The sequence below is a fragment of the Physcomitrium patens genome, chromosome 9, assembly GCF_059467195.1.
Source record: "Physcomitrium patens ecotype Gransden chromosome 9, ASM5946719v1, whole genome shotgun sequence".
Taxonomy (NCBI): domain Eukaryota; kingdom Viridiplantae; phylum Streptophyta; class Bryopsida; order Funariales; family Funariaceae; genus Physcomitrium; species Physcomitrium patens.
In genome coordinates this window covers 13715229-13737330 of record NC_143418.1, presented here as the reverse complement: position 1 = coordinate 13737330, position 22102 = coordinate 13715229, and the positions used below count along the sequence as shown (strand labels likewise).

General features: G+C 44.4%; 5 protein-coding genes across 9 annotated transcripts; 1 reads left to right on the top strand and 4 right to left on the bottom strand.

Annotated features, from left to right (window-relative positions):
- Positions 1-1098: 1098 nt before the first annotated feature.
- On the bottom strand, positions 1099-4493 carry LOC112286494 (mechanosensitive ion channel protein 1, mitochondrial). Of its 4 annotated transcripts, none has more exons than XM_024528421.3 (8): positions 4381-4493; positions 3667-4056; positions 3273-3550; positions 2903-3003; positions 2656-2763; positions 2265-2486; positions 2087-2153; positions 1099-1801 (listed from the first exon to the last, which is right to left on the bottom strand). In XM_024528421.3, exons 2-8 carry the CDS (start codon positions 3918-3920, stop codon positions 1395-1397), a joined length of 1437 nt encoding a protein of 478 aa, XP_024384189.1. In that variant the 5' UTR covers positions 3921-4056; positions 4381-4493; the 3' UTR covers positions 1099-1394. The 4 variants fall into 4 exon arrangements, with proteins under 4 accessions (XP_024384189.1, XP_024384188.1, XP_024384190.1 ...); XM_024528420.3 differs by having other exon boundaries at positions 4377-4488; XM_024528422.3 differs by lacking the exon at positions 4381-4493 and having other exon boundaries at positions 3760-4151.
- Positions 4494-6577: 2084 nt separating this feature from the next.
- On the top strand, positions 6578-9015 carry LOC112286223 (mechanosensitive ion channel protein 1, mitochondrial). The gene is made up of 6 exons (XM_073536044.2): positions 6578-6718; positions 6966-7201; positions 7370-7470; positions 7636-7761; positions 8047-8268; positions 8551-9015. The coding sequence occupies exons 2-6, from the start codon at positions 7144-7146 to the stop codon at positions 8644-8646; spliced, it is 603 nt and encodes a 200-aa protein (XP_073392145.1). The 5' UTR covers positions 6578-6718; positions 6966-7143; the 3' UTR covers positions 8647-9015.
- On the bottom strand, positions 8942-13574 carry LOC112286222 (glycine-rich domain-containing protein 1). Its single transcript, XM_024527909.3, has 10 exons — positions 13201-13574; positions 12954-13092; positions 12506-12772; positions 12013-12159; positions 11142-11891; positions 10877-11043; positions 10615-10739; positions 10262-10440; positions 9722-10136; positions 8942-9560 (listed from the first exon to the last, which is right to left on the bottom strand). Exons 1-10 carry the CDS (start codon positions 13437-13439, stop codon positions 9352-9354), a joined length of 2637 nt encoding a protein of 878 aa, XP_024383677.1. The 5' UTR covers positions 13440-13574; the 3' UTR covers positions 8942-9351.
- A 3347-nt stretch (positions 13575-16921) lies between these two features.
- LOC112287129 (uncharacterized) lies at positions 16922-20553 on the bottom strand. 2 transcript variants are annotated; one of them, XM_024529848.3, is made up of 7 exons: positions 19245-20553; positions 18785-18877; positions 18590-18702; positions 18412-18458; positions 18217-18290; positions 17848-18021; positions 16922-17745 (listed from the first exon to the last, which is right to left on the bottom strand). In XM_024529848.3, the coding sequence occupies exons 1-7, from the start codon at positions 20205-20207 to the stop codon at positions 17248-17250; spliced, it is 1962 nt and encodes a 653-aa protein (XP_024385616.1). In that variant the 5' UTR covers positions 20208-20553; the 3' UTR covers positions 16922-17247. The 2 variants fall into 2 exon arrangements, with proteins under 2 accessions (XP_024385616.1, XP_024385618.1); XM_024529850.3 differs by having other exon boundaries at positions 18590-18690; positions 19245-20207.
- Positions 20554-20752: 199 nt separating this feature from the next.
- LOC112287130 (uncharacterized) lies at positions 20753-21803 on the bottom strand. The gene is made up of 2 exons (XM_024529851.3): positions 21224-21803; positions 20753-20879 (listed from the first exon to the last, which is right to left on the bottom strand). Exons 1-2 carry the CDS (start codon positions 21525-21527, stop codon positions 20818-20820), a joined length of 366 nt encoding a protein of 121 aa, XP_024385619.1. The 5' UTR covers positions 21528-21803; the 3' UTR covers positions 20753-20817.
- Positions 21804-22102: the final 299 nt, after the last annotated feature.

Below are 22102 nucleotides of genomic sequence, written 5' to 3'. Positions count from 1 at the left end.
ATAAAATTTGGTTGCAATAAAATTCTAATTTAAATCTAATTCTCAAAATCTTATAATTAGATATCATAAAACTTGTCACTTTATTTGATTTAGATTTTAATCTTAATCTTGATTTTGCTTCATAGTAAGTTAAATACTTAATTCTAATTGTTTTTAAATCCAAACTTAATAATAGAATTAGTAAATAATATAATATTATTTTAAAACTAAATTTAAAACTAAATTGGTTTTTAAATTTTTTTTAATTCTAGAATTTATTACTTAATTATATATGATAGTCTTAAAAATAAAAATAAACTAAAATCTCATTAATAGATAATCAAATATAAAAAATAAGAATCATAAGATTTTCTATTTAATCAAAAAATAATTTAATTATAGACATCATTCATCCATCTTATGCAACAATATGGCTCAATTTTGTTAATGGTTATATTGTGTATTACTTTTCTATAGAGTTTTTTACTTTATTCACTTGAATTTTTTTGTTTCTAATATAAGTTAAACATTTCATAATAGTAAAAGAAGAAAAACGTGTATTTCAAAGTACTAGTTTGTATTTTCTTTATAAAATATAAGATTTATTTATTTATTTATTTTTTCTATTCATATATTTTTTGTGAAACTTTTTCAAATTCTTAATACATATAAATAAGCAAGAAAGTATTATATGTATTTGTATTACCTTTATTGCTTACTTATGTGTATAATACAAAGACTTTCAAAAAGACTGTGCCCATCAGTTTTAAGATGTATATTAAGAATTAAAATAAGTATTGTACAGTCAGTTATACTCTTTTTGATTTGAATTATACTCCCTTCTTCTGTGAAAGAATAGACAAGTGGCATGATTTGTACACTTCTATAATTTTTAGAAACTCATTCACCAATCCATTCTCAATACCTAACACCTCATATTGTATTATATATAAAACTAAAGCAGACGGTCTATCACTTTGTGTAGTATTTTGGCCCTCAGTATTTGTTACTTGAACACTAAAAAAAATCTCCTACACACCACAAATGATTATAGAATGACGTTGACATGATGTCAAGCAATCTCAAACTTATGATTCAATTCAACAAGAGCTACGTGTGTGTATTGAATCCATGTCTCTAAATTTATGATTGAGATTGAACAAAATATACAACAAAATTCAGCAAGCATAGAGACAATTTCTCTGAGCACACAAGTGTGAGACATTGACACCTGGTTACAATCCTTTTGCCCATAAACTGTACAAAGATATCCAACATGCTAATACACTGTCAACCTTTTATGTCTCAAAACCCTAAAATACGTTGCGTCGTCATGACGACGAGTGTGCGAGAAGCAGAACCTCGCTGTTTTGAGTCGGAAATCAGTGCAAACTGTGCATGAGATTGCGGCAGCACTACCTCCTGGTGTTCTTAATGCGGGAGAATAATTTTGATCCTACACCTAGTATGCTCCCAGGAGCTTTTCGAGGCGATTCGGGAAGACCTCCATAACGATCCGATCTCGGAGACTTAGGTGGCCTCCGAAAGGTTTCGCTTTCTTTAGACAGGGAGGAAGATGACCGGCGAGGTTCAGAACTTACCAGAGTGTTTTGCAAGTTTGCCCAGACGTCTTGGCTCACAGGAGCGGGACGTTCTGCAGGAGCTCTCGTCTCTATGGAGATTCCTGAATTTTTTGCAGACTTTTGATCAGCTTCTGATTTTCCGGGTTGTTCATCACTGTCAGGGGAGGATTGCATCACTACGGGTTTTTCGACGATCTCAGCTCCATCGGAGAACGATTTGTCGGAATCTGGATCTGAATCTGAAATCGGATCCGGAATGAAAAAACTATTGAGAAATCTGTACAAATTTCACTTAATACTAATTTCTGGCAGCAAAGCTGCGTGCAAAAGGCAACAAGATCGAAAACTGGACCGAGTAGCTCGTTCTAGCGCATGGAATGTATTAAACTTTCTCTAGTTGTTTGCTGATCTAATTTGAAGATGCGTTGATTGTGTATGTGATTTCTTCTAGTCGTCAATTCTAAAATGCATCAACTTGTCCACAAGCTACATTTAAATCAGCATACTGACGCCTAGTGCCTCACCAGATCTGACAACGATGCGCGAAGCCTCCAGAAGAATCTCCTCCGTCGCTAGAAATTCATCCGTGCTCTGCAACAATCACAAAACCAATAGACTGTGAGGAAAACCATTTCATGCTGAATCCAAAAGCTTTTGTCTCTAAAAGTTGTGAAATTTGATGGTCGGTTGTTGATGACCTACCATAGGCTTGAGGTTGCATGACATGAAGACGTTGAATGAGGTCATGCCGACCTGGGAGACATGGCAGCGGGGTTTCTCGTCGTCCAGGGAGGCTCTCTGATGCGAGTGTAGCATCGATCTTACTTCGGATATTATGGTCGGTAGCTTCTCCAAAGAGGTGAGCTTCACTGGAATGTTCAATTCTAGGCCTCGTGTTCTGACGCGCGACCTGTTCACTATCACCTGCACCGCACCACGGCATTGGTCCATGTTCAAACTTAGAGAGCGTGGGCATCTTCACATTGTTCCTTGCAATTGGGTAACCGTGTTTATAATATTGAAAGGTTTTTGGTCAAGACGAGTATAATTCTATTAAAAGAACTCGAGTTCATCGTAGTAGCCGTTGCAGTACCTGGTTAGAAAAGAAAGAATTGGGCACAACGGTAGGGAACTTGTCATGGTTCAACATCTTCGTTGAGTGGAGGCCTATCTCCACCACCTGGCCACTCAAATCCCCCGCCTTCATACCCGGAGTGAGCTTGGTCAGATAAACGAGCAAAATCGTGGAACTTCAAGTTTGATTCCACAAGAGTTTTAAAATCAAGGTGATATTTCTTGCCAGAAAGTTGTCATAGAATCAATAAACTGGTAAAACTTACAGTGATGAAGTCGCCTACAGAAAATGGCCTCAATAATTCAATGCCAAGCCCGCTCAGCAAATTTCCCAGTAGGTCTCGTGCCGCGAATGCAGTGGCCACTCCTGCATCAATATCAGAACATAGGAGGTCGTTTCTCTTATAGGATCTAGGCCCGTATCGAGACTGGAAAGGAATAAAAGGAAAATTCCAAGGTTTCCGGACAATTGCCATAACACTAAAATTATTGTGTGATCTGAATGCCATTGCGAACAGTTTACGTTAGATCTTTTGTGTTCGCTGACAACCGACCTAGAGTGCGTAAAAACCGAGGGCTTGAACTGAATGGAAATAGGCCGTATGGAGTCCCTGCAATAGTTTTGTGTGTAAATACCTCCGATTCCACCAACTGTGATGACTGACTGCACTCCAACACCACATGATTCAGCGAACGCCATGCTTCCCAGTACCAGCAATACGATGGAAGAGAGACGATCGATAATGCGATAACGCTCTCTATCTTCCTGAGTAAGAGATTTTCCCGATATGATGCGCGTGAATGCATTTCTCTTGTAGAGGTAGAGAAACCAAATGAAACTAGCCACTGTCACTCCACTCCGGATTTGGAAGAGGAACTGAGCTTCTAAGGATCGTGGCGCCATCAAGTACCCTCTGAAAATTCCAAAAAACAAAGGGAACCATTAACAAAGGCCAAATCGATCACCAAAAAATTCGACAAATCTCCTTGAAAATCTAAAGCGGGCATGAACTTCACTGGCAGTACTCACAGATAACAGAATGTCATAGCGCCTGCTAACAAGCGAGCCGGATCTTCCAAAGCACTAAAGACACTTTGATCGAACGGCACGGGTTGGGCGTACGTTGGTCCGAGCATGAGTGCTTTGGGACCCGACTCGACGTAACTATGGCAGCGACGCAGCAAATTAGGGAGCACGAGCCAGGCTATCAGAGAGAACCCTACTGCCATGCTACCCGGCAGCAGATAATCCATCACACTTGCTCTACTTAATGGATCCATCATTCTTCACTCTTCCGGCCTGCAGTAGAAAGCTCCCACTCTTTGAAAGCTTTAGATGCTCCGCTCCAGTCCTCTTAAACCTGCAACCTCCTCTTAAGGTATGCCCGATACATAGCCATCTCTCCTATTTAGCTCCTCACTGCAAGAAGAGAATCACCAGAAAGCTTCAACTCGCTTGAACTTCATAAAAAAAATTGTTGATGTTGTTGTTGTTGTTGTTTTATTTTCATTTTTATTTTTATTTCTCCCCAACAGAGACATTGTCCAGAAACTGGTCATCTCCGGAACCCTGCACAACGCCCTCCTCTGTCAAAACCGACTACAGCCAGTGCAGACCAAGTCCCGTGAACTGTAGCTGAAGCCAGCGAGGACGCGCAGCAGCTTCATAGGAAGTCACGAAGCACTGGCAACGCCAATGAATTTATTTCACACCAAAAAATGAGGTTCGAGATAGCTTACGAACAGGATTGTAAGTTGGATCAAGCTGCTGCTGCTGCTTGCCACATTGTTGTCCCCATCCCTGACACGAGCCCGACTGTCCAGAATTTGGGCCCCCTTCTTCAGAGTGCGGACATAACTGCCAAGCAGCCACCAGCTCTGGGAGAGAGTTGCCCCCGTAACAATGAAGGGGAGTGACACGAGGCGTTCGCTGACGCATCCTCCCATCATCATCCTTGGATTTCTGACACGTGGATGGTCCGGATGGGCATTTGACCTGCTCCACGTCCCCCCCCCCCCCTCCCTCCCTCCCTCCCTCCCTCCCTTTCAAGCTTGAAAATAGTGTGCCACCCGAACTCCAAATGGGAAACCCCACCTCATGAAATTCATGAACGAGTTGTCTTTCTCTCGGGACCTGAGTGGGAAGGCAATATTTGACAATTTGGGCGTGCAGCAGCTGAGGTGGGGCTTTCAGATGGGGAGGGGGGAGGGGGAGGTTTCGTAGCAGAGTTTGTGCAGGACAAAAGCGGGCTCCGAAATAAGGATGGCACAGGTTTTGTTGGTGGGCCATAGGGGGTGGTAGAGTAGAGTGAGGACAACGCGGGTCCTTTTTGTTTGGTCACAACTTTGTCTCCAATTGGATAGGTAGCCCTAACATCAGCATCAACGAAGAGCCTCACAAAGCTTCTTCGTTGTGCCGTAGGTTCCCATGAGAAAGGGTTTTCAAGGCGCTCATGGGGACCTACGGCTGCGCAGTTCTGTGAAGAAAAAGAAGAAGAAATGGGATGATAAAGTTAAAGTTAAAGTTATAACCCACCAAGTCGAATATTCATCCAGGGGACGATAATGCCGATGGGAGCTACTTGAGGCCGAGCATTGAGGATATGACACGTGGAAATCTGAGTAGACCTTGGAACCCTACCCCACCTGGGGTCGGTATTGGCTGCAGACTGCCGAGCTGGACATATAAACCGCCAGCTGAGTTGAGAGCAACTGTGCCACTCTCTCGCCTCCGTTTCAAAGCATGACGCGCGAGGGAGCTTCCGAGCGCGGGATTGATGTGGACTGATTGATTGATTGTTTGTGGATGCGCGGTTGTACTGAAGTTCTAAATTCGAATGGTTTTGCATTCTACCGCCAGAATTTCAATTTTGAGTTTCGTGGTGCTGTATTTTGGTTATTCTTATGTGCCTTTATTGGTTGGATTCGTTGAGGTTCAGTGTTGCGAATTTCCAGAGTGCACTAGTAATAGATGATTGAGTTTCATGAAATGTTTACGGTGAGACAGTTGAGTGTTTGAGGCTGTTGTTCTCTCTAGTAATGGATCCTTTGGTAGAGGATTATGGTGTAAATGGAGAATTTGTTTCGTTTCTTAGCATGTTTTGTACATGGGGTGGGTGTGGGAGTGCACATGGGAATGTCTGTGCTTAAATTGGAAGAATTGGTTGAATGTTGTGCAGTAAATTGGCGGAATGTAGGTGAAGAGCAAGCTTCATGATTGTGGTTCATGCTGAGATAATTAGAATGGTTCTGCGTGCCAAGTTACGGTCGCCTCGTCCTCTCACAACACCGCTAGGTTGAACACCTCTGTTCCGTGTCAATTCCCCTGCATCGACAACGTCACCTAGGCAGTTTCGCAATAACTCTCCGTTGTGGAAATGCGATCAAATTCTGGGTTCCTTGCCGAGGGACTCGTTGGGTAGCAGTGATGGCGGTGATGCTTCTTCAAGGAAAGTGAACAGAAACGTTAGTGGAAGATGGGGCCCTTGTGTCATCTCTCAAATCGACTGCCAGACGTGGCCAGCTTGTAACGGCAGAATTCAATGTCACTACTCTAGTTCACGGTTTCCATGGTTTGGATGGAGCCCAAGCAAGCGCCGGGGTTTCGCTTCCAGTAGCAGGAATGGTTCTGCGTCTGCTTCTTCAGGAATAGGCCCACCGGCTGCTACTGCGAGTGGCGCGGAAGGCTCTGCATGTGGAGAGCCTTCGGGTGCCATTGTGAAAATTTCTGAGTATGCACGGAAAGCTGTGGACTCATGTGATGAGATGTACACAGGAGCATGGGAGGCGTCCAGACAAGCTGCAACCTAGATGTTTTCTTCTGTGACCAACTAGATGGATCCATGAGGTGGTGGTGTTGCCGAATTGGTGTTACCTGCCAGCACTGCCGTCGGCGTGTCCTTAGTTGCATGGCTATTACTTCCGGCTGTCCTTCGGAAATTACATTCCACTGTCAAGGCAAGTCCTGCTGCGCGTCTACTTGGGCGGCTGCCTCAGGAGAAACATCCATATGAGCTTAGTGCGTTCAGCGCTTTGGAGGGACCTGCGCGCTTGCTTGCCTCCGCAGTCACATTTAGTTACCTGTAAAATTCTGTTGACTTTCTGGCATGTTAATGCACATTTAAAAATGAATTTTAAACTTTAACGTTATGGATGGTTCCAGCATTCAATTAAGGTTGTGTGTGACATTGTGGCACCTGGATCAATTGGAGCGCACTACTTGAATCAATTATGCAGCAGTGCGTCAGTGATTAGTGTGATTTGATTTGTGTATTGATCGGTATACGTGCAATGCTTTCGCTTGTATGCTATCCGGAAGGACAATCACAGGCCAAGAGAAGGACAGCTATCTGGCCATGGATAGGTTATCAACTATAGCTTGGTTCCTTTTGGGAGGCATGGCGTTTTCTGAAGCCTGCGGAGTAGCTGTGCAATCTATCCTAACAGTTGGAGGAATTGAAGATACTTGACTGGTTCGTAAACCTTTTGGTGTTTAATACAATTGCAAATGATCCAAGTCACCAGGATTCACTTCTTTAAGAAGTGTTCGGTCATCCCCGAGCATGGTAAGCATATTCGTATAATTACCTTTCTGCCGATTCTAACTGTTTTGGAGTGAATCAGGAGGAACAAATATAAATTTGAATTTTTAGCTATCACGTGTTAGCATCGCTCTTAAAATTTTAATTCTTGTGATTCTAAGCGCAAAAGAAATGCTCTGGTGGTGAGTGCAGGAGTTGCTACTGCTTTCGCAGCTAGAGATATACTGGGAACCATTCTCAGTGGCGAGGCATTACAGTTCTCTAGACCCTTCATAGTTGGTGACATCATATCTGTGAGCCTCTCTCACAACTTGCTTAATGAGCTCGTCTTTGTTCTCAACCATTATCTGACCAACGAGTCATCCCTTATATGTTTCTTTTCAATTCCTCATATCTTGTTTTACTTTGTTCAAGCGCATATAAACTTTCTTAAGTATAGATCGTATTCTGTCTGTTAGGCCGGATCCGTGACAGGACAAGTGGTTGATATGGATCTGCACACGGCGCAGTTACTCATCTCTGACAAGCTTCCGATTGTAGTGCCAAATTCATTTTTTTCCAATCAGATGGTTGTTTCCCCAGCGGTAAAGTTTGTAACATGTAAATCTTCCTGGATAGCATCGCTTTTCCATTTGTGAGTTTGTCAATGGTATCAACACATTAGGTGGACTGTGTGATTTTACATTAGAGTACTACATCAACTCGTAGTGTAAGTTCAAGAAATGCTGAGTAGTCTAAGCATTATGAAATAGATTAAACTCTTTTATACATTCATGAAGTGAGCACTGGGCTTTGAATCGTCATGGTAGCGATGGAGATGTAACTTCAGTAAGAGTGGTTATTTATTTTTGATTTTATTTTTTTTGCAGGTCATAATAAATAAATCTCGTGCACGTTATCGAGGTTTATCATTCAACTTACAAGTGAACATCCAAGACCATGAGATGATACCCATCATCACAAGCGAGATTAGCAAGTTGATAATGTCCCATCCGAAAGTGTACTTGGAGAATGAAAAACTGCAATGCCATGTATCTCAAGTGGGACCTACATCTTTGAATATTGTTGTTACGTGTAATCTCAACCCAATGGTATTCTCATTTCAAATTGTGGATGTTTCACCAACTTAAAACTTTTGGATGATAAAACAGTAAAGCTCCTCATGACAGAAAGTTGAAGATGCAGGGTCAGTGCTTTTGTATAGCCCACCAGTACAAAGCGTTCGCGTGGTCACGTAAAAGTATTTCAATTTCACGAGTTTTTATTACATTTTCCTGAATGCTTATAATAGCCAATGTCATCATTTGGGCACTCAGTACGCACTTTTGTAACTCGGTTGCTTAATCTCACCTTACCCTTTCTTTGACATGAAGGCAACGGACGATTATCTGGCTGCTCAGGAAGATCTGTTGATTGAGGCAGCTCGAATTTTCGCCAAGACAGGTGTGAAGTTTGGCAATCTTGTCTGAACTTTGTAAGCTTGAAAACTACCTGGCACATTCAGTGGGATTGTTCCACCCAAGCGAAAACTTACAGATTTGCGTTATTCAGCACAACCAGTCTGCTTTTTAATTGACTAGTATTTAATTGCGATCGGACGAAAATTAAAATTAGTGCATAAACTCCTATACAATGCTAATGCAGTATGGAAGAAGGGATTCCATATTTGCTATGGTTTCTTTTAATAGATGTGATATCAGAAATTTGTACTAATCTTGTTTGAAATTTACGTGACTGCAATGTAGCAAGTGAACGGCAAATAGAATCTCTGAACATTATGCAAATTTCGTTTGATTGTAAGAATCTTATTCACTTCTCATTTCGGAAGTGAGCTCGCATTTTCTGTCGTGAAGAATTTTGTTCTTAAGTGTTCTGACCTCGTGCCTAGTAGCATTTCTGACTTGGAAAACCTCAGTGCTATATCAATGATGTTTCTAATTGCTTTCTAATCAATAAAATATCTATCCATGTAGCCTGGTTCGACTGACTCAAACTTATAGAACGCACTGTCAGACATGATATGTACTCGTTAGTGGATGTTGCCCACGTGTGGACATCATAAAAATACACGAATTTATTGTGCTTAAACCGTTGGAGAACTCTTTATCGCTTTAGATTACAAGAGTATCATTAGAATGCGCATCTGTTGATGAAGAGTCGATTATATTTCATCTTCATCGTTCCTTTCTATGGTTGCTTGCGTAATCCAATGGAATTCCACTTCCTGTTCGTCTACCCCAGGCACCGATGGTATTGATAGAAGAAGAGCCTCGGCTGACTTCCCTCCAGCCTCGAATTGTGTCATCCAACCGCAGGTTTCCCCTAAATGACACCATCCCATCACCAGCTTGGCAGCTGGATCCACACGCGCCTCCCATCGAACCTGCATCAACCAATCAACTTCAGAGTCTCGAACTTATCTTTAAGTGAGACCATACAACCAATAAAGCAGGATAGCTCACACCAAAAATATGACATAATATGTGCGACTTCTTCAACAGGCACAACATTGATGTTCAAAAAGATGTATAGAGCAAGACTAACCTGCGTGGTTAAAATGTGTGTCTGTGCCATCGTCTCGGGTTGAAAATGTTGCAGGAGTGTTAAGGTACCACATTGCCAAGTTTGACTGCGAGGTGACGTGCTCTAAAACCACAGAGTTCCAATCCTTGCGTCCTGGTTTGTGCTCTTTATGTCGATGGCGAGCAAACAAGTTACCAAGATGTTTGCCTCCAAGGTCTGCAACCGACCTCATGGTAGCAATGCATAGGAGGAGAACTAGAACTACATCTTCTTCTGGATGGACTTCCATTGCTGATACTTTCCAGTTGAATAATGCAGTTGCTTTTCCTTGTGGTGCTTGAGCATTGTAACGAACAAGCGTGACGAACCCGTCTTCTTGCTCAGGAGTTGCATCATTCACTAAGTATTGCAGCTTTCGGCCATTGATCAGGCGCACCTAAGTTCATAAGAACATTCCAAGCGAGGAGATAATCAGATCGCAGTGAAAGATGGATTCACACTCCACAATGCAGAATCTTTTTTACAAAATTTCAGCTGTGACGTCTTGAGGTGATATTTTACCAAGCTTGTGGAAGAACCCGTGAGACTAAACTCAAGGTTCTGCTCCCAGTCATGGCTATCGTAGAATGGCTTGGAGATTACGAGAGTGAGCCCCGTGGTAAGCGTGGTGGTGAGTTGCCAACTCATTTGATCATGCTCAAGCTCATCAGCACATGGTACAGCACTTCCCACAACTTTCCCTGTCAAAGAAGTTTGACGATGTCCAATTACATCAGTCGTGCATTTTTCAATGTACTAAATTTGGAAATTTGAGAAGAGAATATGACAAAACATACCATCTCATTTCTGATAATGTGATGAGGCTCTGCCAAGATTAAAACATTCTAAAGATGAGTGGTGATTGAGTGCTATACCCGAAGTAAAACCGGTTGCCCCCGCAACATAAGTCCAGCCCCCCTCGGAAATATTGATGACACGCTCGTGCCAGTCAACGCCAATTGGTCTGTCCCCACTTTTCCTCCATATCCCCTTAGCTTGCCTACCTCGCAGAAAAGAAGAAAAAATATTTCTTTTGAACATACTCTGTGACTTCCACACAGCTCAACTAACTTCATTAGGCAGATCTTACAAAGAAGTAGTAAGCAGTGGCACATGGATTGCAGTTTTCTGGCTTGCCTGATTCGAATAACGAAGCATTCTCTACCAAAATGGTTGAGAACAGTTCGTGTGATCCAACGTCCTTGCTGAGGTTGGTACTTGTTCATACGCAGGATGAGGTTGGATAGCATGGCTCCCGCATCATCTGTCACCCGATCAGGCACCGTCTTCAAAAGGTAAGGTCCCTGCAGTGAAACCGGGATATCTCTACTTGAGTACCCGTCTAATACAGAGATAAATTTCACGATGAAAAAACTATAGTTCAATTTTTTGAGGTACTTGCTTGTACTGGAGGAGTTATGGATGCAGAAAGTCGGAGTTCAGGGGCCTGACTTCGTTCCTTCACTGCAGCAGCTCTCATCTTATCATTTAAGGCAAGCACTGTTTCAGTTGACAGCATGGGACAGTTTTGGAGGTTCCCCCATGTGAGCAGGGTCGACCCAATCAGTTTTGACTGCTTCAAGGTCCGGAGACACCCTTTCACATGACAGCGCAGCTCGAGGACCACTCCCACTGTTGCCACTTCACATTGCAGAAGACATAGCATCTCCCAGTGTAGTTCTGATGCTGTGTGTAATACTATAGGGGTGTCTATTTTCAGAAGTTTGTGGGCTTCCTTCGCTCGAAGTCGAACAAAGAGAGATTCTATGTCCACTTTGACGTTTCTTTGAAGATTCTTCTCTCTTTTCATGAATATACACACATGCACAATTCTTCGGGGAACAAGGAGACGAAACCTGGTATTCACGTCTGGAGGGCGGAAGTTGGAAGATAAAGCAGCTGGCACTCTTTCCAGAATCTCTTGGCCGTCATGGCCATCATGCGGGGGTGCAGGAAGATTCACAGGTTTGGCTCCCCTGTACATAGTGCCAGCTCTTTCGTAAGGCTGTCCAAATGTGTCTTCCCATAACCTACTTGTGCTGTCAAAGCCCTCTTCAAGTTCCGTGTGAGGACCTCTCTCCATGCTGTCATCGTGATGTATCACGCATCCCATTAGTGCTTCGGTGTCTCTAGCGTATGCTACAGGCGAAAGCTGCAACGTCACAAGATAATACAAATATTAGTGAGTGATTTATGCTTTTGAACCTCTTGTTCATTCAACTGACATATGTCTACATAATTCGAATATCGATTAACAATGTGAAAAGAGTTACCTGATGGGCATGCCACATCAGATCAATATCGTACGTTGGTACGCATACAATATCTCCCCGTGACTTCTTCACAACGTGCAGAAAGCATCTATACCGTTCAAGTGCTGCAAGTAAAAATCTCTCCTCCCACATGTAAGGTTGGGAGACCTGTTCAGCAACAAAGTCACGTTTTCTAAGTTTCTGAGGTCGACCAAGATAATAGCATACTTCCGTACTTCCAACCTTTTTATCTCACCACTAGGCGTTAAAACTAAATTGATCATTAGCCAATGATGTAATTCTGAATGTGAATTTTATTAAATAGTGGGATTTCCTTGCAATAAAATCTTCTTCAGTTACGAAAAGAAAAAATTAAACCACTGCCACGTAAATATCATTACCCAATTCCAGCTTAGTTCCGAGTGATTCTGTCTCTCTGACAGAGAGAATTCGTCAATTTCTGAATAAAAGAAAAAGGGACGAGAGAGAGAGAGAATCTGGGCATGCCGCTCACCTGGTAATAGAAAGTGCTTTGTCTCGCTATAATCGCTTCAAGCTCATCATATAAACCGGACTTGGGAAGCTCATCTTCCTCTGACCGTTCTGAGAGAGTTGTTAAGAACAATCGTGCAATGTTGTCGTTGAAAGGTTCTGCTGGGTATCGCTCACACCATAGATCTTTGCATCTTTTGCGTGCAGATTCTTCACTGGGAGCGTCTAGCAGAACGGTATACTCTACAACGAGCCCAAATTTCGACATACAGTATTCTCTGTAGCTCAACTGCAACAACCACGAGCACAATGGATTGGATTAGTTCCGAGTCAGCATCTCAGACTCATCAAGCGACTTGATGATTCTCCTCCACGAAGAAAGCAATACTGAATTCAAGCGTCCAGGTATGCCCATGATATTTGTGGTTACTGATGCACGGAAGTTTCTCGTGTTCAGACTGATATTTTACCGGGCTGAGACAGTGACAATGCCACACCCACTGCACGTCGAGTGGAGGTAGGAGAGCAAGATTTGGCGTCTGTGAATCTGAGGATGCAGCATGAGCTGACGCTGCCTCGGCTGCCAATGGCATCCAGCACATGGCATACCTGGGAAACGAAGCCAATCGACGTCAGTGATTAGAGAAATAAAAAGAAGGATGTATAAGACTTCAATCGAGAGGTTACGGAAAGTTTGAATCATTAAAGATGGGCGACCTTCGAATGGCATGGGCCAGTGCAGGACCACGATGCAAATTCTCGATGCTATCGATGGTGCGTAGAAAACCCAACAGAAGCTTCGCTGAGGACACCAAATCGACCGAAATTTCTATTCTACAAGCACAATTCAGCTCTTTCTGGTGATAGGAAGCCGGATCTAGAACCCGATCTGGCCCGTGGTGTTCATACACTCGATTTCGTAAGGCTATTGCGGCTTCTGCCGGCTCCGATGCCATCGATTCTCAAAACCTTCGATTCACAACGTGGCATACCCAGTTTGTGTGGCACTCGACTCAGAGTTGCAAATTTGGTGGCAATTCCATCCAGTTCACAAATTTATTGCCAGTCAGGAGGCGTCACCTTCCGATGCAAGCTCCCGAGAACAAATTATACAAGCTGAGACTGCGCGTACCCACAACTACACCGTGGTGTGTTTTGACAGTTCTTTTGAAAAGAGCATTACACGTATTCAAATTCAGTCCCTATCAAGCCACGTCTGTTTGTCGCTGATATGCAATCCTTTCCCTTTTTTTCGGGACCACATCCGTAATGCATGGTAAAGGCTGCGTCTATTAATTGGTTGCTCCATGAGTTGAACCTCTCTAACACAAAATTATCACTTAATTCTCCTCGTCACGCTGTCTTGGAACTCATACCAGATACGAGCTACGAGAACTAGTCGAATATACTACTTTGATTGGGTTCTGGAGTATCGATTGCACGGAAGAGGATCTTCATGGAGAAGGACAGCTAGGAGGCTGCCCTTGCATAACGTCTCTGGAAAGAAATTAAAAAAAGGATCGCATGAGGATCTTATTCTTCTAGTGCATTGGCTGGAAACTCGCCGAAGCTCCGCCACATTGGATCTCCACACCGAATTAAGAAAAGTACTCGGCCTGAGGGACGAAAACTGAACCATAAATGAATTAAATAAAACGGCCCCGGTTAGGCCGTCACATCGAAAGTTGTTGGAATCGAGATTTTCAAATGGCCAATCATGTTCAGTGGGTACCTCCTGCAGCCCATTTCTCGTAAGATATCTTTACTTCAAAATCGGGGTCTCCTCCGCCTTATCATTTTCCTTGTCATCTTCATCCATTCAGATTTCGTGTCTAATGAAGAAATTCACAAAACTAGATGATACTGTAGAGCTATTGGCGTTGTCGTTGATAATTCATTTGTAGATTATTTCGGTCTGGTCTAAGTGGCCCCCATGAAGAATAATGTACTGCAACACTGTCCTCACAGAGAATTAAACTTCAGTGACTGACATCAGTCAGACCATATCTGATGTGCATTCTAGTGTTAAATGTACACAGTTTTCCCAAACATGTGGAGCCTCAGTGCGAGTTGTAACGGCCGCAGACTTACATCATGAGTATCTAGTAGCACTCTACCCTTTCCATTAATCGTTGAAATGATAAAAAAATATTCTTGTTACCGATCTTTAACCTCTACCAAAATATTCGAGCATATTTGTCATAACTCAGAGCGCTTGAAACCGGAAACTACGTCGGTTTGTTGAAATCTTCCCAACTTGGGTTCTAAGGAAAAAGGACACAGCGCGGCAGAACTTTATTACAAATCTTAATTTCTTCAGGGAATCCTAAAATGACCCGTAGAATGCATTTAACTATTGTGACTGTTATTAATTTTTAGTGTTGCAGTTTGTCATCGTTAGATGCCTCTCAATGGCATATTTGTGACCTTTTTATTCTCTACGCCGTCTGTTGCAGTGAATCGTGGTAATTTCTAACTATAGAAACAACAACACTAATGCCCGTGTTCGATATTTTAACCGTAATTTCCAGAAGCTTAGCAGCAGCACCCATATCGTGTTGACATGGAATCGGATGAAATAATTCCCATACCTTTGCACTACCACCAATCTGCTTTCCTCTAATCCTGTAAAATTAGCTACTAAACTTGAAATGAATCGTTTCCCCATTTGTGTTCAACGTTAATTGTAATGAACTTTCAAACTCGAATTATAATAGCATCATAATGGTTTGCACGAAATTCTTCTGAACGGAGAGCATCTCTGCGGATATGTCGAAGTGTTGAACTTACTCCACACTAGATTGTTTTAAGTAAATTCGGAGTGCACGATGGAGTCAATCATGGGTTAGGGCAAAGAAGTGGCAGACCCGGAGTGGAGGTACAGAGCTTCGCAGAATGGGGATGATGCATGCCAACTAACACATTCTGACAGAACACAGTCCAAATTCCAGCTGGCCCACCCCCACACTCTTTCCCAGACCTTTCGCTCGGTCTCTTCGTCAATTTTATATTATGAACTTTTTTTTTCACATTTTGATGCATTTCGTCCAGAAGATAGTGTATACGTGGATAACTTGGGCAACATTGTCGTGACTTCTATGAATATACACCTTCAGAAATTGATGCTCCTAAATTGTATTTCCACGTCAGATTTTCATTCACGGAATCCAATTCAGAACAGTAACAATTAGGTAATAAATTCTCTTGCGATAGCCTATGTAGAAACTCTTCAATAAGATGCGTATGGCTTCATCAACTATTCATGTAGAATTTTTTTTCCAAACGCAGACGTTTACTGAAAAGAAAATATTTTCAATTAAATTTTTCTCCAGTTTGAAAAGTCTCGCTTGCTAAAGGAACAACCGAAAAACTTGACAATATTTGCCATTACAATTTCCATGTAGATAAACCTCGTCATGGTGAGAAATCTTTTACGATTTTTTTTACTCGTCCAACTGAACCAAGGCGTTATTTTAACTGGAGTTGTGTTCGCTGTAACACATAGATTTGCAGACTCGCTTTTGGAGGATGAAGGGCTCCATTGTTCCTCCCCAACCTCCATCTACAAATCTCATGACCGACAAGACATCTAGTAAGGCCCTAGAGCATCAAGCATGGCATGCCATGTCGGACATTGGACCCGAAGATGGGTTCCACACTTCCAGGTGTCTGAGCGCAGAAATCCCCTTGAAAAATCTTCGCTTTTACCTAAGATGGACATATCAACATATGTTCGCTTTTATTCAACTAAAGCGCATTGATAACTCGACCCATCTTCGACAAGTGTCGGCCAGAAAATAAGCATTTCACGAGATGCTGCCCTCGCGTTGAGAACAGAACGAACGATGTGAAAACACGAACTGGGTCGTGAGTGAATTGAACGTACCAGTCTGATGATGAATGATCTCACCCTCACCTCACCTCATAGTAGGATTAAAATCACGAGGATTGTAATTCGCATAGGACAGTAGCTTGATTGGTTAAAGAGTGATTAGTTATCTGTTTGCTTTTTTGTTTTCATTGAGGACTTCGTGAAGCTTGATGAGGGAGGGATACAGTGAAACTTGATACGTTAAGGTTTGCTGGATTTAAAATAATGAATGCTCTTGCGGAGAGTGGTGCTCAGGGGCTATTATTAATGAAGATAACCGAGATGACGTCAATTTTGATTCATGCGAAGAAAACATTTCCTTACAGTTGCACCAACTGGTCTCCAGCTTAAAGAAACAAAGCTGAACAAAAAGAACAGGAAAAAAGCTTCTGAAAAATCAGAAATCAAATGCTGGCAATGAGAGTGAGAGCAGGCTCATAAAAAATGGGTTCTAGCCAAACCACCTGAGATAATCGCAAAAGAACAGAAAAAGATTGTCATTCCCTAAAACAAAAACAAAAACAAAAACAAAAAAAAGAAAAAAAAAAGAAGAAGCTGACAGCAGCGTAGAAAGGTATTCGAGTGTCGTGTTTCTCTTTGCTATAAGTTAAATGAAGCACATCTCGTTCATCCCGCATCATCTAGTCACGCTTACAAACCATGGCAACCTTTGTGTGGAATCTTTAGCAAGAGAAAGACTCATCCGGCCTGGCCTACTGTGTTTTGTTTCTCATATCAAGCTATTAGCTTGTCTACGAACGAACCCAGAGCCCCCCCCCCCCCCCCCCCCCTCAACCACCACTACTAACTTTCCGGGAAGTCAATACAATGCACCCCAAAAATCTGTCAATATTAACAATTAGCTTGCTTGCTGAACTTGAGAGGGTGAGAAGCTAACTAAATTCCGCCCAACTGCACTCGAACTCGTCGATGGGGAACTCGATGGCGGGCGGATCAGGAAACTCGATCAGGTTTCCTGGAGGATCAGGGAGCTTCTCCCAGTCGATGGCACCATCCGAGTGCACCGCAACGGCGCCATAGTTGCCGATGGGAGCGATCTCGCTCGGCTCAACGTGGTAATGAAGTGAGGAGGATGCAGAGGTCGGGTGGACAGACCCTGGCAACATCCCGCAGTCCAGCGTATTGAGGGAGATCTTGGGGTGCATGTTTGCAACCGGAGATGATGTTGGCACGTCGAGGTGGTGCAGCTTCGTGAGTCCTCCATCGTTGTAAGGTGGACTGGGTGTGCGGGTTGTGGTTCGCTGTGAGGCTTGCTGTGTGGCCATGATGTGGTTGGTGACGAGAGAGGTGGCTGGGCCTAACTTGAAGTCCAGCACGTCGGCGGATTCATGCTCATGAGGAGAGTCCAGAGCTTGGTAGTTGTTTGATGGCTGCTTTTTCCATTCACGAAACATGATTGATTTTCAGTGATGTAATCGATATAAGTGATTGCGACTAGAAAAGAATTTCACCTGGCGATTGTGAGGTCTTACCTGGGCAGATGAATTGGAGCTGGAAGCTGTTGGACTGCCTTTGCAGATATTTGACCGGACATTGCCACCTTTCGGAGAGCGTTTTCCTGTGCTCTTGCTTTTGAAGCCAGACGGTCCCAAGAAGGAATCGGTCCTCAATATGGCTGAGGATGACCACTTCTGACCTCGAATCACCTGGAAGAGAGAAAATCCCGTTAAAAATAATAAATAAATAAATAAATGAATAAATAAGAGCAAGAGAAGAAGAAGAAGAAGAGTATACTAACAAATAGTAACCTGAAGATTCTTTGGAAGAAATTATAGGCAATTAAATTATTGCTGAGAGAGCAGTTAATTTATCCTAACGAAGGTTATCCCTACGATACTTACCAGCTTCCCGTGACCATCCTTATACACGATGAGTTCATCTTTCTCCTTGAGATCGTAATATTTGACAAATTCCCCTGTAAACACCAATAGGCAGTCACTAGCTTCAAACTTAATGGACAAGAAGTCAAATATGATTCATGAACTGCGGCATTTCAACACGCCATTGATAGATGGATAAGCTTAAGAGAAACGCACCGGTACTTTCCAATACGTACATCCGGCTTTTATTGTTGGGCCACCATCTACAACAAAAATAAAAACAAAATAAATAAGAACAAACTACGTCAATTTTTATAAACATTGCAAACCCAGCGTTGAATTGCTTGAGAAACCTGAACGTGTTATCCAGGTCGTATTGAAATCAGTCACTCACTTGTATCGTAGTGTCCAATGTTTGTTAGAGTTGTAGTCCTCCATGGTCAGCAACTTTCCCTCTTTGCTGTCCAGGTGTGGGAGTTGGCATTCGGCATCTCGCTGCCAAGAACGCTTAACTGTCGTCAGAGACATGTTCTGAAATAGATACACTTCAAATTTGACAACCACCACGAGGCTTGAAATTTCGCCTCACCTTAGGGAGTATGATGCGGCCCAGCTCGCCGACGTCCGTAACTGTGAGCTCCTTCTTCAATAGAAATCTGAGTGGATCTGCCCATGACCGCGCCTTCACAAACAAATAATCACATGATGTGAACACGCGGCACAAATGGACACACCCACAAACGAGTGCGAAGGAATGCGACGAAAGCGAATGCCGAGCGTTCAGGAATTATCGAAAGGCTAAGAACGCTGCTATTCTGAAAAAGAAAAGAAAAAATTCAAAAAACTCGACGTGGCAGGGTGATATCGTTGACAGGCCGTTTGAGTGTCACACCACAGAATGACAGCATCTCCGAGGAAGGAAAGAAGAGAAGAGAATGTACCCAACGAACGCCTATTCTACGATAAGAGGAAACGTTTCTTGGGACCTGATTGTGCCAAGATAACTGGAGAAATTAACACGTCGAACGAAGATTGTGGTGTGTTTGTACCGGCTTTGGAAACATAGAGCTGTTGGACCGAAACAGGGGCGCCATCAATGCTCCTGAGCTCTCCTGGGAGAACCCATCGCCAAAGGCAGAAGTTGACCTCACCAACCTGCTAGCCGAGCTCGCCTCGACATCTTGCTCCCGCAAATTAAGAGACCCAATTTGCAGGCTACTGCGCGTGGCACGCTTAGGCGGGGGCTCGCCTTCGCTACGCTCAGTAGTCATGATGCGGGGACCCAACGACAGACTGCTATCGTCAAACGTAAAAGCTATCTGTCTGTCCCTCTCGGCTTCGGGGGAGCTGCCATGGCAGACTCCGGAGAACGGATCAGTAGCTACAGTGGTACTAATGAGATAGGGATCCGGCGACTTCAGCAAACAAGATCCATACGTGCAGGGCGCCGAGGCCCAGAAGAAGAGTCCTCCATCGGACACCGAAGGCGCGGAATTTACGGACTCCGGCTCAAAATTCATGATTCCCGTCGACAATGACTCGATCTTGACCTCGGTACTTTCCCTAAGCCCTCCCAGAATTACCCCATTCCTCAATCCGTGCTCAGAACCACCAAAGCTTCCCCCTTCGGACGCAGCGCAGCTCAAGGCGTTGCACAGGTCATTGTTACACTCGTCATCAGCTACTCTCTCCACCCCTCCTCCTTTGGATTCCACCACCATCCCCCACCGCTGGAGGTTACTCTTGGCCGTGGTAGTGGCGGTGGTGGTGGTGGTCGATTTCCATCCCTCAAATGGCGACTCACCCGCCGACCTCAAGCTTCGCCACACGGGTGCCGCCTGCTCTGTCAAAGACGACGCCGTATCCTTCCCGCAGTGGTCTCTTCCTCCCCTACATCCACAACTACGCTTAATCCCGCTCAGCCTCCCTCGCGACTCCCCGGAGCTTCCTGTCTTACTGCTCTGCGCGGCCACTATGACGCCGCCCACTACGTCCATGGTAGCCAACCGCATCCACCACTCCCCTAACTCACAAAACAAATTTCTCTTCACACCCAACCCCTCACCTCAAATGACAAAGCGCACTGGCCCTCTCTCTCTCTCTCTCTCTCTCTCGGTGAAGAAGGAAACACAGCTAAGGATAAGGGGTTGAGTAGCGACTGGAAGAAGAGGAGATGCCGGTAGTATGCGGGCAGCAAGAGCAGCAGGCTCCGTTACAAGGTTGCTGCTCGTCTTCCATTAGAGTTGGTGCATATCCCCTGGCGTTGGCACAGAAGGTGTGAAAATGAAGGATCGACTGGCGTTTGATGCTGTTTTTGCATCACTCGGCCACCCCCCTCTCTCCTGTTCTGTCTGTCGCTGCCAATTAACAGGACTGCCCACCTCTGATCCCCGTTTTCTCCCCCTCCCCCCTCCCTCTTCTCCTTTCTTCCCTTCCCCTGCCCTGCCTCCCTCCCTCCCGCCCCACCAACTCGGCCCTGTCTCTCTGTCTGTCTCGCTGTCTGTCTATAGCTCGCGCACATCCGAGGCGGTACTGCGATGCACAGCAGCAACGGGGGGGGGGGGGGGGGGGGCAACCCCCTGAGTTGAGAATCGCGTAACGGTGAGATCTTGCCACCTGGTCCTATGCGTTCGACGGTGTCCAGTTCCAATTGGCCCCGAACTCAAAAGGTTCCCTGTGTAGGCCTGTTCTCGCACAGTGCAGCCATGAGTTAGTGGTGGCCCAGCTCTGAATTTTCATCCAGATTGATCCCACCCCCACCCCCACCCCCGTTGTTGCGACTCATCAATTCATCCACCACCACCACCACTGCTACTGAATCATCCCCCCCCACCACCCCCCTAAGAACCACACCACACCCACAGTCAATCTCCTGACTATCCAAGGAATTTTCTCCACCACGTAATCCCACAACAGCTACAAGCACTCGCACTTGCAGGAGGAACGCAGCGCTGCGAACTACGAGATTCCTCTCGCTGCGTTTTAAGTAAGTAAGGAATAGTGGCGTAAGATGAAGGGTCACACTTACTGTTCCAGAACACGACCTCCTCCCATCTCTCTCGCCCCGCTCCGTCCTCGGTTTCTCCACCACCCCAGTGACCAGTTAGTGACTCTCCGAGTGCGAGTGCCCCATCTCTCCCACTCCACCATGGCCAACTCAGTTGCAACAATCCACCCGGATATTTCTTCCTTCTTCCTTCTTCTTCTTCTTGCGCTGTCCTTTTGTTTCTTCTTCTGCTTCTTCTTCTGCTTCTTCTTTTGCTACTTTTGCTCCTTTTGCTGACGCTGATGCTGCTGCTACAACTCTTTCCTCGGTCCTCATTCCAGCACATTCCTGCTGGTTTAACCTCCCCCCCCCCCCTACTAGATCTTCCCCAGGCTCGTCAACTCTGGCTGTATGCAAAGTAAAGCTAAGCTTGATTCAGGGCCACTGACAAATGGAAGCATTGCTCAGAAAAGCCACACCCAAGCCAGTGGGAAAATTCTCACCACCCATCCACCCACTCACACACTCACTCACTCCACTCCACTCCACTCCACAGAGAGAGGGCATTTTTGCAGGGAGTGTGTCATTTTTGCAGTGCCAATCGGCTCATTAACCAACACTGGCTGTATGCGTTGCTTTTTGCCCTTTTGTCCAGTTGTTTATTTTATTCCAGTTTGGGATTGATTCCTTACAGTTTTGGATTATATGTATTAGCATTCCATGGACGACATGGGGGTTGGTTCGTTGCTTTTTTTTTGCTGCTGCTGCCCCACTTTTGGAGCCTCATTCTGTTGCGGCTTCAAAGGAAGGGGAGGGGGAGTAGCGCTGCTTTAATGGAAGCAAGAGATGGGAGTGATGGATCCATCCTTGGAAGAGGGACTGTGCCTCTCCCTCTCCTCTTGCCGATGCTCATAATTAAAT

Excerpts from the sequence above, each read along its gene's own strand:
- LOC112286494 (XM_024528421.3), bottom strand. The coding sequence starts at position 3,920 with ATGATGGATCCATTAAGTAGAGCAAGTGTGATGGATTATCTGCTGCCG. Across the intron at positions 3,004-3,272 it reads CACAGTTGGTGGAATCGGAG|GAGTGGCCACTGCATTCGCG; the intron begins GTATTTACACAC and ends ATATTGATGCAG. Across the intron at positions 1,802-2,086 it reads GCGCATCGTTGTCAGATCTG|ATTCAGATCCAGATTCCGAC; the intron begins GTGAGGCACTAG and ends ATCCGATTTCAG.
- LOC112286223 (XM_073536044.2), top strand. The coding sequence starts at position 7,144 with ATGATCCAAGTCACCAGGATTCACTTCTTTAAGAAGTGTTCGGTCATC. Across the intron at positions 7,762-8,046 it reads AGATGGTTGTTTCCCCAGCG|GTCATAATAAATAAATCTCG; the intron begins GTAAAGTTTGTA and ends TTTTTTTTGCAG. Across the intron at positions 8,269-8,550 it reads CGTGTAATCTCAACCCAATG|GCAACGGACGATTATCTGGC; the intron begins GTATTCTCATTT and ends TTTGACATGAAG.
- LOC112286222 (XM_024527909.3), bottom strand. The coding sequence starts at position 13,439 with ATGGCATCGGAGCCGGCAGAAGCCGCAATAGCCTTACGAAATCGAGTG. Across the intron at positions 12,773-12,953 it reads ATTGTCACTGTCTCAGCCCG|TTGAGCTACAGAGAATACTG; the intron begins GTAAAATATCAG and ends TGGTTGTTGCAG. Across the intron at positions 11,892-12,012 it reads TGATGTGGCATGCCCATCAG|CTTTCGCCTGTAGCATACGC; the intron begins GTAACTCTTTTC and ends GTGACGTTGCAG.
- LOC112287129 (XM_024529848.3), bottom strand. The coding sequence starts at position 20,207 with ATGCGGTTGGCTACCATGGACGTAGTGGGCGGCGTCATAGTGGCCGCG. Across the intron at positions 18,459-18,589 it reads CATTGGACACTACGATACAA|ATGGTGGCCCAACAATAAAA; the intron begins GTGAGTGACTGA and ends TTTTTGTTGTAG. Across the intron at positions 17,746-17,847 it reads GCTCCAATTCATCTGCCCAG|CCATCAAACAACTACCAAGC; the intron begins GTAAGACCTCAC and ends TGGAAAAAGCAG.
- LOC112287130 (XM_024529851.3), bottom strand. The coding sequence starts at position 21,527 with ATGTGCTGGAATGAGGACCGAGGAAAGAGTTGTAGCAGCAGCATCAGC. Across the intron at positions 20,880-21,223 it reads GGAGGTCGTGTTCTGGAACA|GCCTACACAGGGAACCTTTT; the intron begins GTAAGTGTGACC and ends GTGCGAGAACAG.